This window comes from Bubalus bubalis, chromosome 21 (assembly GCF_019923935.1).
Source record: "Bubalus bubalis isolate 160015118507 breed Murrah chromosome 21, NDDB_SH_1, whole genome shotgun sequence".
In the NCBI taxonomy this organism is placed as follows: domain Eukaryota; kingdom Metazoa; phylum Chordata; class Mammalia; order Artiodactyla; family Bovidae; genus Bubalus; species Bubalus bubalis.
In genome coordinates, this window is record NC_059177.1 from 16,210,815 (window position 1) to 16,225,967 (window position 15,153).

General features: G+C 36.0%; 1 protein-coding gene across 9 annotated transcripts in view; it reads left to right on the top strand.

The window, feature by feature from the left end:
* The window catches only part of TOPAZ1 (testis and ovary specific TOPAZ 1), a 61,489-nt gene extending 46,731 nt beyond the window's left edge, over nt 1-14,758 (top strand). For 8 of the 9 annotated variants that reach the window (XM_025272931.3, XM_044933931.2, XM_025272932.3 and 5 more), the window contains 5 exons: nt 941-1,106; nt 7,175-7,339; nt 9,015-9,218; nt 11,365-11,548; nt 14,457-14,758. In XM_025272931.3, the coding sequence (XP_025128716.3) occupies nt 941-1,106; nt 7,175-7,339; nt 9,015-9,218; nt 11,365-11,548; nt 14,457-14,676 (939 nt within the window). In that variant the 3' untranslated portion in view covers nt 14,677-14,758. The remainder of the gene's footprint in view (nt 1-940; nt 1,107-7,174; nt 7,340-9,014; nt 9,219-11,364; nt 11,549-14,456) is intronic. The other variant, XM_044933930.2, reaches the window with a different exon arrangement.
* Nucleotides 14,759-15,153: the final 395 nt, after the last annotated feature.

The window sequence follows — 15,153 nt, forward strand, 5'->3', positions numbered from 1 at the left end:
TGAAATGTAAATGAAAATTTTTAATAAAGCTTCCTTTATGAACATAAAGTAAAACCATTGGAATTAAACTTAAGGTATCCCTTGAAAAATGCACTCATTTAATGCAGTCAGATTGAAAGTGCTTTGACATCATAATATGGACCTGACTCAAAATAGCGTATAATATAATATGAAACAAGAGTCTGTAAACTAAAAGCCAGATCTGGCCCACAGCCTATTTTTATACTACTCATGAGCTTTAAAAATGTAAGAATGTTTCTTACATTTTTAAAGGCTTAGAAATTTAAAAACAACCAAAAAGAATATGCAGCTGACCAAATGTGACTTGCAAAGCCCAAAGCATTTTCTATCTGGCTTTTTATAGAAAAATTTTGCTGACCCTAATAGAAATAATAACACATATCCAATTTCTAATGTCTACCCTAGAGACAGTCTTTATGTAGACTATGTGAAACTATTAGCCTATTGACTCAGAAAAACAATTTTAAGCCAACAATCTTATCCCCTTTTTTCCCCACTATCATTTTTTCTCAATTTTATATTAAGTTATCTTTTCATTCAGTCTCCCTCCTGGGTCTCAGGGTGATCAACATAAGAAGAGCAAGAACATATAATGGGTAGTTTTCCACTTTAAGGCATGAAATCTTTTTGCCAAATGAGGTCTTTAAAAAGGAAGCTCACTGACTAAAACAGATGAAGGGAGATCCACTGAAAGGATGCCCAGTGGTTAATGAGGCAAAGTCCTGCTTGCTCCCCTTCCTTTTCCGTTTCATGGCTGAGCTGGAAAGGGCTTAAGGAGAGCGTCTTGAAGCAGTTTGATAGCCATCAGTCTCGAATGATTCAAATTGCATAATTACCTTCTATATAATCTTCAGTGACTTTGTATCTCTATAATATTCTAAATGATTAACAATCAGTGTTCTTTTTTTTTTTACTCTAGGGAAGGAAGGTCTTAGATAAACTATATGAATTAAAAATACATTTTACAAGTTTAAAAGGACTTATAGGGCCTGAGAAGTTAGCATCAAGATGTCAAATTGTGAATATTGCAGCAGAAATTTTTCTAAAAAGTGGAAGCCTAGATGGTGCCATTTGGGTATTAAGGGGTAAGTTTCGATACATACCAGCATGGAATATTTTGTAAGCTTATTATAAATTCTTGGATTTGTAATTACCTCAAGTTGATATTAAGTGGTGGGTGATAATTTGGCCTAAGCCTCTAGTGTTCATGTGGGTAGGAAAGGTTGTTGTGTAAAATGAAAGGAGAATGTTAACCTAGCTTTAAAGAGAAACTGTTTGAACCTTTGTTGAGAAGTTAGTTGTTACTTTGGCCTCAGCACCATAGAAATGCTTTACCTGATTATCTCAGTTAACCTTCATGGAAACCCTATGAGTTTGAAATTATTATAATCCCCATGTTACTGATAAGAAAATCTTGTTAGAAACAATAAGCAGCTTGCCCAAAATGACATAACAAGTAAGATCTGGAGGCCAGGTTTAATCCCAGAAAGCCCAGCTTCAGAGCCCAAGCTTCAGCTGCTGACAGAGGGAAATCCTGATTGCAATCTGTGTAAACCCTATCTTTGCATGTGCCAACAAGCTGGCTCCAAACCAAGACAATAAAACTTGTTTTCCCTAGTAAGTCAATTCATCTAACAGAAATTACAATGCAGTTAAGCCAGCAGAAGCAACTAAGGTCAGTTGGGCATGAGGTAATTTAGAGAGCAAAGTAGTAGCACAGCATCTAATATAGCTTTGGCTACTTAGACCATCAAGCAGATTTTATTTGATAAAATGGGATAAATAAGAATGAAGATGGAGAAGGAAATGACAACCCACTCCAGTATTCTTGCCTGGAAAATTCCATGGACAGAGGAGCCTGGTGGGCTGCACAGTCCATGGGGTCGCAAACAGTCGAACACGACTGAACAACTGAGCGAGCAACCACCTGAAGGAAAGCGAGAGCGGCTGGTGTGCGATTCAGTGGCAACATAGGACCAGTGAGTGGTGACAAGGACCCATGATGCCACACACAGCTACTCTTGGCGCAGGAACGTGGAAGCCACCATTCACAAGTCTATAACAAGATGACTGACAACTGGAGGTAATTTCCAATTCATCGCAGCCCACTGGGTCCCAGAGTGATATCCCTGGCTCTTGTTCACAGGACTTTCAGTGTATTATGGATATTAACCCTGTGTCTATGACGTATTTTCCCCAGTGTTCAGAGTTGCTGTATATGTAAATGAAGCCAATAAGGGTCTGGATCGTTAAGAAAAGGTACGAGGGGAGAGAAGCCCATTTGGTGACCAGGAACGGCAACATAGAATGGAAACAGTTACTACAAAGAAGCTGGTGCTTTGGAAGGAAGAGCACCTGGGATGAGTGTCACAAGCAAGCGTTTTTACAAGGATCTAATGACATGAAGCAGATGAAGTCCTTGATGAACCACTCAGTGCTGTGCACACCAGAGCTGGTGCCAGCTTTTGCACTTCTTATACACGAGAGAGAAATAAACCCTCTTGTTTAAAAAAAAAAAAAAAGAATGAAGAAACCTCAAGAATCTCAGAGTTTAGGTAGAAGACAGAATAAACCCATAAATAAATAAAATTGAAAGCTTTTGCACTTAGACACAAAACTAGCATATGTACATATTTATCTATATATAAAACACCTGCATTTATCAAATGCTGAGATTTTATGGAATATAGAGGTTGTGATTAGACTTTGTGATCAAAAGCTTGTTGGAAAAGGTTTTCTTCAACTTAACAAAGGTAGCCAGTGAAGTTTCCTGGGAGAAAGATTAACAAAAATAGAAGGGTACAACACAAAATACAAATATACAAATACAAAATAGAATGTTTATAAAAAGAGGAAGTAGAAAAATGCAAGCCAGAGTTCACAAGCTCCATGAGAAAGAAAAAATGTGTTAAGAAATGGAAAGGGTAAAATAGTTGGTAAAAATGGGTATAGGTGATCATCTGCCTAAAAGTTTATGGCAAAACCAGTCTTTAACTGGAGATTCTGGGAGAGTTTGTGGGAAGGGTATGGAATGGGCTATGGAGATTTAGAATTTTTACAAATTTGATGTTTCAATTTTGAGATTATATTTTTAAATTCTGTCAGTTATCAACACAAGATTTTCTTTTGCAGTGACCTTTTCAATTGAAAGTCATTTTTCATAAGTAAAATTTTATTTCTTCTAAAAAAGGATCCACAGAAGTATGTTAAGTTGTCGCCAGAACTTTTTTGTTCTTCAAAGAGTTCTGCAGTGAACAGGCCGTTGTCAAGAAAGGAAATACAAGTGGCTTGATCTCACTTGTAATAACTGAGAAATAAATATTAAAATCCTAAGCACCTGTCAGACCAGCAAAGATTAGAGTTTAGTGATATGCTATTTGTGAGGGTATAAAGGAATGAACCTTCACACAGATTGTCTTTAGGGGCTTTTTGACAACATATCTGTCAAAATTTAGTAATGCATATTTCCTTTAATCTATTAACTCCATTTCTAGGAATTTGTCCTACAAACACATTTATTTCTATATTTGAAGGTATGCACTGTAAGTTATATGAAATCTCTTTTTTTTTACCATCAACAATGATAACAAAGAATTCCAGATAACTTAAGTTTTCATTAAGGATGTAACAGTTAGTGAAGCTGTGTAACAGCCATATGATGGAGTAGAATGAGTTAGAGCCACACTCACTGGAATGATCTCCAGGATTTATTACCAAATAAAAAAAGGAATGTCCTGAATGGTGTACACAGTATGCTACCATTTGTGTAAAAAAAAAAAATTTAATGGATATGTTCATATTTGCTTTATACCCTTAAAATAGTTGCAGAAGGATGCATAAGAAACTGTTGATGGTGGTTGCTTCTGGGAAGAAGAATTGAATGTTTGGAGGACAGCGATGAGCAGCAGATTAGCTTACATATTTTTCCCATATTTTTCCCTTTTAAAAACATGTGCAATTATTACCTACTAAACTTTTTAAAGAAGGGGTTTACATACACTTCGTTTGAGAACTGTAGAATATTTTACACGTTTTTATTTATTGTGCAGCAGACTTTTTGGTGAGAAGTACTCCATTGTTTTGACTTTTCATGTGTTCACTCTCACATTTTGAACTCTTGCTCAGCACCTTGTTTCCTGGCAAATGAGCAACAAATTCCTACCTTGCCTTATACCCTTACCAGCATTTAAAAAAAGGGGAAAAAAACCCGTTAAAACCACAATTTTATAATCAAGGTTTGGAGGCTGAAAAATAAGTATCTTTTAACATTCTAGAATACAAATTTTTGCTTAGAAAAAGTTATGCTATTTGTTGAGAAACTGCTCTTAAATTTTAAAGTAACTTTTATTGCCTTTATTGGGCTTCCCTGATGGCTCAGACGGTAAAGCGTCTGCCTGCAGTGCAGGAGACAGGGTTCAATCCCTGGTTTGGGAAGATCCTTTGGAGAAGGAAATGGCAACCCACTCCAATACTCTTGCCTGGAAAATTCCATGGACTGAGGAGCCTGGTAGACTACAGTCCATGGGGTCACAAAGAGTCAGACACGACTGAGCAACTTCACTTTTTCTTTTTCTTTCTTTTATTGCCTTTATATAAGTAATACTTAGTCATTATAGAGAAATAATAAGGGATAGATAAGCAAAACTGATGATAAAAAAAATTCTTATTTAGCCACCCATCCGATGTTATAAATAACACCATAGTGTTGCTATACAGACTCTTTTGTATCTTGCATTTTGTTTAGGCAGAAGTCTTTCCTTGGACATTTTTCTGTGAAAGGAAATGTTCCTCTCCAACATCACTTAATGGGCTGCATAGTTTTCCATCTTATGAACAAATATAGATAAACACAGATATATAGATATGTCCATGCATCCACTTTTCTTGAACTAGCTGGTTTTTAAATTGCTATGATAAACAATAATCCCTTCTAAACATCCCTGCTAAATCTTTATTATGCCCTTGGGGTAAATTCTGATGGAATTGCTGGGCAAAGGTAAGGGCAGTTTAAAGCTATTTGGTAAATGTTGGCATATTTGCCCTTAGTGCCATTCAGATTTGCAACAAATTATTTTGAGTTTATTAGAAAGCTTCCCTTTGTGAGAAAATCCTTAGAAAACTATTGCATAGGTACCATCTATACAGCCTGTCCTGTTAGGGCCATGGGTGTACATTGACAATACAGATGTTAGTCCCCAATTTCATGGTTTTTAGTTATCTGACAAACTGGTGCATGTTAGTTTAGGTAAACCCTAATCTGGCTGTTCTGAATATTCCATTCTAGGTTTTAAATATGTGACTAGAATTCAGAAGCACTCTACACCTTTAGAAATTTGCTAATTATAGTCATCTTACCAGCGTTTAAGTTATGAAACAACCTTGGCACCTTTGAATATTATTATTTTTCCTATCTCTTTGCTAGTTTGATAGGATAAAAGTGATAGTCACTGTTTGATTTTGCATTTAATTGCTTATTACAGAATTTAACTATTTTTCTTTTTGTTTCCATTTTTACTTAACTCTTTTGTGAATTACTAGTTCATGTTCTTAGTCTCTTCAGTATTTCTCTTCATTATTGATTTAATCACTTTACAAGTAGGTTAATGAAAGTATCTGTGTAAATGAATTCGTAATAGTAGAGCACTAATATTTGCTTACTCCTTGGAAGGAAAGTTATGACCAACCTAGATAGCATATTCAAAAACAGAGACATTACTTTGCCAACAAAGGTCCGTCTAGTCAAGGCTGTGATTTTTCCAGCGGTCATGTATGGATGTGAGAGTTGGACTGTGAAGAAAGCTCAGTGCTGAAGAATTGATGTTTTTGAACTGTGGTGTTGGAGAAGACTTGAGAGTCCCTTGGACCGCAAGGAGATGCAACCAGTCCATCCTAAAGGAGATCAGTCCTGGGTGTTCATTGGAAGGACTGATGCTGAAGCTGAAACTCCAATACTTTGGCCACCTCATGCGAAGAGTTGACTCACTGGAAGGGACCCTGATGCTGGGAGGGATTGGGGGCAGGAGGAGAATGGGATGACAGAGGATGAGATGGCTGGATGGACATGAGTTTGGGTAAACTCTAGGAGTTGGTGATGGACAGGGAGGCCTGGCGTGCTGTGATTCATGGAATCACAAAGAGTCGGACACGACTGAGCGACTGAACTGAATATTTGTAAAATGTTGCCTCGTAGGTAGTATAAATCAAGTCTTCCAGTCAAGTGGGCTCTAGTAATTTTAAAACAAGCTCCTGGTTTAAAGTTTTCTTCTCCATACTTAAGGCTTTATTTCGGCATTGTATACTTGAATTACCAAATATTTCTGTAATACTTTCTGTATTTATCATGCTGGAAAGGGCACAAAAGCATAACTCCTGTTCTTAGTCCAGTTGAAAAATAATGCAGAAATGTGATTTGACTGTTACATAACAGCATTTCATTATGAGTCCCATCACCTGTATAATGATTGAGGGATTAGGTAAATAGTAAAATACTGACATTTCTACCATGTTAGCACCTCGGTGTTCTGTACTACAGTCTGCCATTGTTTTTCTCAATGTGAAAATTGGCAGAAATTAAGGAACTTCAGTATAGGTAATACTCTCTTTTTTTTTTTAAGCTATGTGTTGGCTACCTAAGTGTTCTTTTTATTATTATGCTTTTATTATTTATATATGTTAGATGTTAACTTGTACATAGCAAATATTTTATTTTAAAAATTTTAAATAGGCAGATATTGTGGGGAAAAGCTGTTCCCCAAGAATACCAAAACTAATTAAATTATGTATTCTTTACTGTAAAATTGTTCAATTTGTCCACACAAATAATATTTTACAGTATAACATATACACATTATAATCTTAAACATCATATAAAAGTAATCATTAACTTCAGAATCAATAACTGATTAGTACATTTAGAAAAATGAAGAATTAATAAAAAGATTAAAATAACAGTGGTCATTAGTTTGCATCTTCTTAGGATGCTAATCATCACTATATACATTGTTTCTAATAAATCTGAGCTGTGGTTATCTTTCTGAGTATGCATATTTCAGTTTTGCCACTTTCTCCAAAAGATATTTAAAAACATTAGTTGTGATTATACTGGTAAGTAACTTTCATGGTGTAAAGTACTTGTACTTTTCCTTCTTGTAAGAGTCTGAGTGGATCATTAATACACCAGTATGGCCTTGCGATCGACTGGATGTGCTCAATCGGCATAATCTGCTCTGTACAATCGCACACGAAATCTTAGCGAAGAGTCTTTACAGACAGACATTTGAAGTTTTGCAAAATCTACCAGGTTTTCAAAATTCTCAAGGTATGTTTTGTCAAAGTCTAGATTAATTATCTCTGGCCCATCTGGTATTTAATAAGAAACAGTTCTCCACCTGTCTTGGTTGAATTTTATATTCCAGCATATATTTTTAATGATATTTGTTTTTGTAAAATGTGCTCTCTGCAAATTGAATATGCTTTCCTGATGGTTAAAAAAAAAAAAAAAAAAAAAAACAGAAATGTTTATCTTTGGGTTGTCTGTCAGCAGTTCCTGAAAGCAGCATTTCATCATTCCCCTTTTCCTTCCTCTGTCAAGTCATCAGCAAACAAGTAAATTAATCACGTAACAAAGATGGAACTTAGTCTCCATTGTAACATAGAAAAACATGGAATAAATGGAGGAAATACAGCAGATGACAAGTTCAAAGAAATAGATGCCCACGTGGGCAGTGGCAGGTAGTGCTGAATGCTTGCAGGTCATAGGTCAGTAGCAGGAGAGAGTCCATGTCAAGGGAAACAGCAGAAGCTTTGGGCCAGGAATGAGCTGAGCAGTGGGTTCAGGGCATGGGTTCATGTTTTAATGAAAACGTTGACCTCTCCTCTCAGTGCTTTGTCAGTCTCCATTTTCCCATGTATTCCACTGAGATTCTGTATTGTCATTAACATTCTTATCCTTTTCTCCCTCTAGATAGTAAGGTTCTTAAAGTCAATGAGGTTTTCTTTATTTTAGTATCTCTGGTACAATGGTTGCTGTAGAACTAGCTTTTGATATACAGTTATCTTAATAATGAAACAAAGTAATAATAGTGAGATTGATCAGATAGTTGTGCCAGATTTTGGAAGACCCTGAATGGCAGGCTAAAAGAATTTACTTTTCTATGTGTAGTTGGGGATCCCCTGAGTTTTGGGGTCAGGGAATGACATAATGAAGTTGGTATTTTAGGAAAGTTCCTCTGGTATAAGGTAGGAAGATAAATTTCCTGATAAGGCCTGGACCACTGAAAAATCCAAAAGTGATAAAGACCGTGAAAGTGAAAGTCACTCAGTCATGTCCAACTCTTTGCGACCCCATGCACTATAACAGTCCATGGAATTCTCTAGGCCAGAATACTGGAGTGGGTAGCCTTACCCTTCTCCAGGGGATCTTCCAGCCCAGGGGTTGAACCCAGGTCTCCTGCATTGCAGGCAGATTCTTTACCAGCTGAGACATAGACCTACCTAATTGAATTTAGCGAATAAAAGAGTTAGAAGTCTCCAAGGTGACTTCACTTTCTTCTGAATGAAAGGCAGAAAGGAGCAGACATACCCAAGAAAGGAAGGTTGTTGTTTTTTTTAATTTGAGAGTGAATATTTGTGAGTGGTTGTTTTATTTTTAGTAACAGGAGATATAAGTCTGAGGTCCACGCTATAGATAGAATGCAGACAGAACCGTACAGATGCAGTCACATGGGAAACCATGGACAGGGATGTTAATGCAGCCTCTATGGTCACATTCCTTTCACATCCTCCATTACAAAGTGGACACACCATTTTGCTTTTGTTGAATGCTTTTTTTTTTGTTAACTTAGTGTATAAGATGATTGCATTTTGGTGACTGTGTCTCCTACAGTAGGTAGGAATGGGCCAAGGAGAGAAGAGAGGAAACGAAGGGAGTAGAAGAGAAGTTTGAGAGATGAAAGTAGATCAGTTTCATTTTATCAATTTTTTTTTTTTTCCAGAAACTGTGGAGGTCTCACAGTATAGCCTACTTTTTAATAAACTTCTAGATGCCTGTATAGAAAGCAACAGCCTTGGTATGTCATCCTCTGTAGCAGAATTCATGATTTCAAAGAGCATCCCTATTGATTTTTCCTTTCTTAGAAGATTAATTACTTCTTTAGGAAGGAGTTGTTTATGGCTCAAAGCCAGAGCCCACTACAAAAGTAAGTTACATTTTAAACTTTAATTTTGATATATTGCTTTTGAATTTGATTTTCTAACCTGACATCTATGTATAATATTCACAATGTGACATTAAATGTATGAAAAGGTCGGTTTATACATGTTTAAAAACAGTGGTCTACACAGATTTGTGCTCTTTTGAAACCTGTTATGTCCCTTATTTCTAATTACTATATTTTTATTTCTTTGCATATTGGCATGTCCACTGGAGGTTATGAAAAGGAAATAGATGACAGAATTTGAACCAGTTTGGCGTATTTTATAAATATATAGGAGTAAAACAGTTGGTAAAATGAAGTTTCAGGAATGTGTACTTATCCCTGACCTTTTTGGTTAGAATATTTTAAAACAGGAACACAGGAAGTACAGAGGCTGTCATTACTGTGCAACATGATATGTAATGGGTTTTCACATGGCTCTCAGTAATAGAACTTTGTTCATCTGTTAACAGTTGTTCTTTTCTAACAAGTAAGCCTAGAAAAGGAATACTTCCTCCAGTCCCAACCTCCTCGCAGGTATTTTAATTAGAAAACAATTCTGTGATCTACAAAGGAATTCTTTTCTGCCTTCATGCAGTGATTTGTCATAAATGTCCAATTCTACCACTACCATCTGTATAAAAAACATTTGAGTACCTACTCTGTCACTATTGTGCCGTACATGTCAAACATCCCAGCCACCCCATCAGCGCCAACAGAAACCTCTCGGAACTGGACATGTTTCTCATGTTGCCAGCTGGGATCAGTTTAGCAAGTGGTAACTTTTATTTCCCCAATGAGATGTGAAAGAAAATATTAGTATGCATTGCAGATAGTAAGATCATATATTATTTGATATTCTTATATGTGTGTTAGGTCATTATGTAAAATGTATTTCTTATTGCCAGTTACAATAAAAAGTTTTGAAAACTGAATTTTTTTAAAAGGATGATCAGAAATCTAGAGGCAAGGTGGAACTGTTTGTTCATAACACCTCATTTCAATTTTGTGGTTATGTTTCAACTCCTCATACTCTCTCTGCAGAATGCTAGAAATCACACCACAAAGTATATAAGTTACTATTAGCTATAACTTCTTGATTTTAGTTTTTAGAATTGATGTTAATGAGATTATTTTTTTCCTTTTTTCCAAATAACTGTTTGATTTGGGGAAAGTACCATCAGAAGGCATTTATATATGCCACAGAAACAAATTATTAACTTGGAAACATTTAACTGAGATTTCTATGATCTTTATGTTTTTTAGCTGAAGATGAAATTTTGTATTAAAACAGCTAAACTTAACCATTAAAAAATTTTAATTAATAGCTTTATTAAGATAAAATTCAAATACCACACAGTTTACCCATTTAAACATGTACAATTCAGTAATTTTAGTGTATATACAGAATTGTGCAACCATCACCACAATCAATTTTAGAACATTTTTATCAAGCCAAAAAGAAACCCCATATGCATTGATTCACCCCCCATCCCCCCAGATTCTTTCAACCCTGGTAATAATTTATTTTTAAAGACATTTTTTTAAGCAGCGTGTTAAAGCAATTAATGCCTGAGTACAATTCAGTACTTTTCTTATTAGTACTTTTCCTCTTATGTAAACACAGCTATGCCTGATTTTCATATGCAGTGAAGCTTTAGGGACTTAAACAAGTGAGGTTATAAAGAGTATTTTTGTTGTTTTTTTTCCTAATGTACCTGAGTTATAAAATGAAATGAGTAATTTATAGTCACTGGTTGGTCTTCAGAGCATCACATTTCCCAACACTGTTGACATTTAAAATATCGATGGAACTCTCTTTGGATTTATCTTCACACACAGGTTAACAAACACTTATAATCACATCTAGTGGAAATATTTTATTATGTTGTATTGACTATGGCTTAAAGTAAATGGGCAGTTTTGAAAATTTCTCGCTTCATACTTAATATTTCAAAAACATTTTACAAAGAATGATCTCAAATGTACTAGGATAAGCTTACTACCATATAATTTAATGTGATAAATCTGCCTCTAATGTGAAGATTTATTCTGAAACAAAAATAATTATCACCTATAGATATTTTGGAAGCCTATGTTTTCACCTGTTGGAGTTTTAGTAAAGTTTGATCTATTACTTGATTTTCAGGTGCTCTTTCACTGGGTTGCTACCCACCATTGGAAGGAAATTTGTACCGAAAACTTCTACTGATTCCATCCTATTTGTCTGAAATTGAAATGCTTTTAGCTATTGAAATCTTCCTGGTATCTAATGCTAGTAGTATTCAGAGTCCTGGAACTTCTACACAGATGCTGCAGATAGTTTTAAAAAGGTTGGTTGAAATATTTCTAACTGCATCCTGACAGTAGGTCATCCCTACACCTGCCCTAGGATGTAAACGTTTTATCTATTTGTGTATATATATAAAGCATTTACATATGTGTGTGTGTGTGTGTGTGTGTGTGTGTGTGTATATATATATGTTTATATACTTATGCATGTGTGTATTGCCAAACTTTGGTAACATGTTGAGAAAGGATTTGAGATTTAAAACTAAATTAAGTACCTTTCAATAAACATTTAAACAGTTTCAAAGATCTTGTTAGATAGCCAAAGAAATGGGTCTTTTTTAGATATGGACCTTTGTCCTTTACTGGTGGTTTTCAGATAGGTACCTGAAAGTTATTTTTTTTTTTGGTCAACACAAAAGATGTAAGAACCAGGTCCAAAAGGGAAATACATGATCATTTATTAGATTCAATCAAGAATCCTGTTGAAAATAAAGCCATCAGCCTAGTTTCAATATTTTAAAATGTTGTAAGAAGTGCATGAATATTACTGTGTGGCTGTTGGACCAGAGTGGCATCCTTTCCGATCATTTTGTTCAAAGTCCCAGGATGTAGTTGTGCACCATTCCAATTTCTTGTCAGCTTTATCCAGGAAGCTTGTAAGATAAGGGCCTCACAGGGCTCCTGTTTGAGAGTATCTTAACAAGAATTTTACTTCAGTTTACTGGTGTTAGAAACCAGATCTTCAGACTGAATATTCTGTTAGCTATCTCTTAACAGTGCATGTTATCCCAAAACTTAGTGGCTTAAAATGGCAGAAATTATCTTAGTTCCTGTGGGTCAGGAATGTTGGGGGACCTTAGCCAGATGGTTCTGGCTCAGAGTCTCTCACATCCTGGAGTCAGGATGTGGTCAGGACCTGCAGTCTGCCACCTGATGACTTCACTGAGGTGGGAGGATCCATCTCCCAGCTGGCTTACTCATGCCTGTCAGCAGGAAGCCTCAGCTCCTCACCACACAGGCCCCTCCATAAGTTCCTCAAGTGTCTTCATGGCATGACAGCTAACTTCTTTCAGAGTGAGTAGTCCAGGAGAAAACAAGGAGGAAGCTACAGTGCCCTTTTTGACCTTTGTGACCAGATCTGTGAAGGCTCTGACATTTCACCTATTTGCAGGCTATCAGTGAGCCTGCCGCAGTTTCACAGGTCCTGGCATAAGACACAAGACTTGTGGGTTGGAGACAGGACTTGATCACTCATGGCACAGCAAGCAGCAGGATTATCTGCAGATTTGCATCTCTTCCTCTTGTTCCCAAGTCCCACACTCGAACCCTCATAGATACCTGTACATGAAGTGAGTTCCATTACAGGAGAGGAATTCTGAACTTAGGGTCCCAGATCTTTTCTAATGGATTATCAGCATGCCTGCCCCTTTGCTCCTCAGGTAGAAAGGCTGTCTCCACCTTGTAAGGCTGTAAGCAAACCTGTCTTTGGCTCCCAAAGGAGAAGCTATCTTTGTCTTTCAAAGTTGCTCACTGTAGTAAACATCCTTAAAATCTGGAACAAGGGAATAATCAGTCTCTGCTGTCAAAATTTCCAGAAATGCAAGAGACCTGAAACATTTTAAACTCACTAAAATTAGTTTTTTGCTAGAGCTCTTTCCTGAGGGCCTTGTATTTATGACTGTGCACTACAGTAGCATGAGTTATTCGCATTCCCCATTATCCTAATGAGGGTTTGGTTTTCTCATAACTTTCCATTCCCCACACATATGCAGTCTCTATTCATTACTGAATGTAGAGGGGGATGGTATTTGTGACACCAGTCCATAACTAGTGACATGCCTAGAGCCTCTGTTTTGTCCAAACCAATATTGTTTTCTCTATTATCATACTGAGCCCTGCTTTGTTACATTAACCTCTGAGAGAGAATTTAATTCATCTTCATACTGTCAAAAACTGCACGTAGTTCGCATATGCCCAGATTTCAGACACTAATCCTAAGCTAGAATGTACTAGAAGCTGCCTGACCAATCTTTGCTCCCTGTGATCACTGATTCCTGTTCCAAGTGGAAGTCCTCACTCCCCCCACTGTGTGGGTCACACTTGGTGCTAATGCAGGTACACTTACACTTGGGCTTTACTGCCGGACCCTCTGTGTGCCCAGGGCAGGATGCAGGGAACACAGAGGAAAAGGTGATGCCTAGTAACAGCTGTATCTCTTATTTTATATACTCTTTCTCCCTATCCCACAGGAGAAATAGCTATAATGTATGAGTTTTTTTTAATTTGGAGACTGGTAGAAAAGTTAGTTTAAAAGTAAATTCTGGAAAAAAGAGTAAATTATAGCACTTTAGTGAAATACCTTTAATCAGGACTGAAGAAAATAACTGGAAATTGAGTAAAGGCATACAGCAACTATTTCTGTTACCAAATGTGAGCTTCATATTAAGTATATACTTACAATTGAAAATAGTTGTATCAAGGTAAAACATGGAATGTTAGTATCTCCAAACTTGATTAAATTTGATATTACTTTATGCATTATAATAATTAATTATACAGTTATTAATGACAAAGAGAGAAGTAATAAGTTGTGTTCTAGATCATTGTTTCCAGACTGCAGGTTGTAGCCTGTTTGGGTAGTGAAATCAATTTAGGGGGTTGTAACCATTTTATTTTAAAAAATAAACTAGAATAGAATATAGGGTCATAAGGGTAAGTCTTGTTCTGTAAAACTTTTATTTAAGTTTTTATGTAGCAGGTTTATACTGGGTCACAATATAAAGTGTCTTTATTACTGTACATCATAGTCAAACAAGTATGAAAGCCACTGATAGAATATAGTAAAAGATTGTCACAGCTTAGAACTAATACACTTAAATTACTATCTTTTAAAGAAACTGTATAGCTTCCTTTTAGAGTTTCTGACTTTGTGAAGTGTTCACTTTGTAGATCTGAAGAAAACAAATCTCGGAGCAAGGATGATTATCAAGCTGCAGTGGAAAGATTAATTATGGCTGCTCGTATATCAGATCCAAAGCTTTTCATTAAGCACATGACTGTCAATGTTAATAAGGAACAGGTTTATAGTTTGGAACATTGTTCTGCCCTGAAATGGTTGAAAGAGAATATGAAGTGGGCCGGAAAGGTTTGGCTTTTCAATAACCATTAGTTATTAAGGCTTTTTTTTTTTTTAAGTTCAAGTAATCATTGTTGAAAATAAAAGGCAATAAAAATAGATAGTTTTCACTATATTCGGCTTTTGCTCTTTATTGATGTGTAGTATGTCAGTAGTGTTCAGACATTAAAAATTTTGATTGATGTATGCAATTTAGAAGTTTTCCCATACTGCAAATGATTTTTGAAATTACTTCTTGACTTCTCTTTAGGTAAACTCAAGAATGGTGCAGCATTTAATAAGACGGAGACATAAAGGAGCAAATATGCAAGCAGGTGTCTGGAGCTTTCAGAACAACCATTAGGGGTCTGAAGTAAATTTGGTGAACACTCAGTCCAGTGTCTAAAGCCTGTTCTACATTTTTACTCTAGAGTAGTAAAAATAATACTGGAAAATGACTTAAAACACTAAAATTCCAGAATACCTTCTGAGTTATACCAAAAATTTTATTCTCTAAATTTTCTTTCAGTG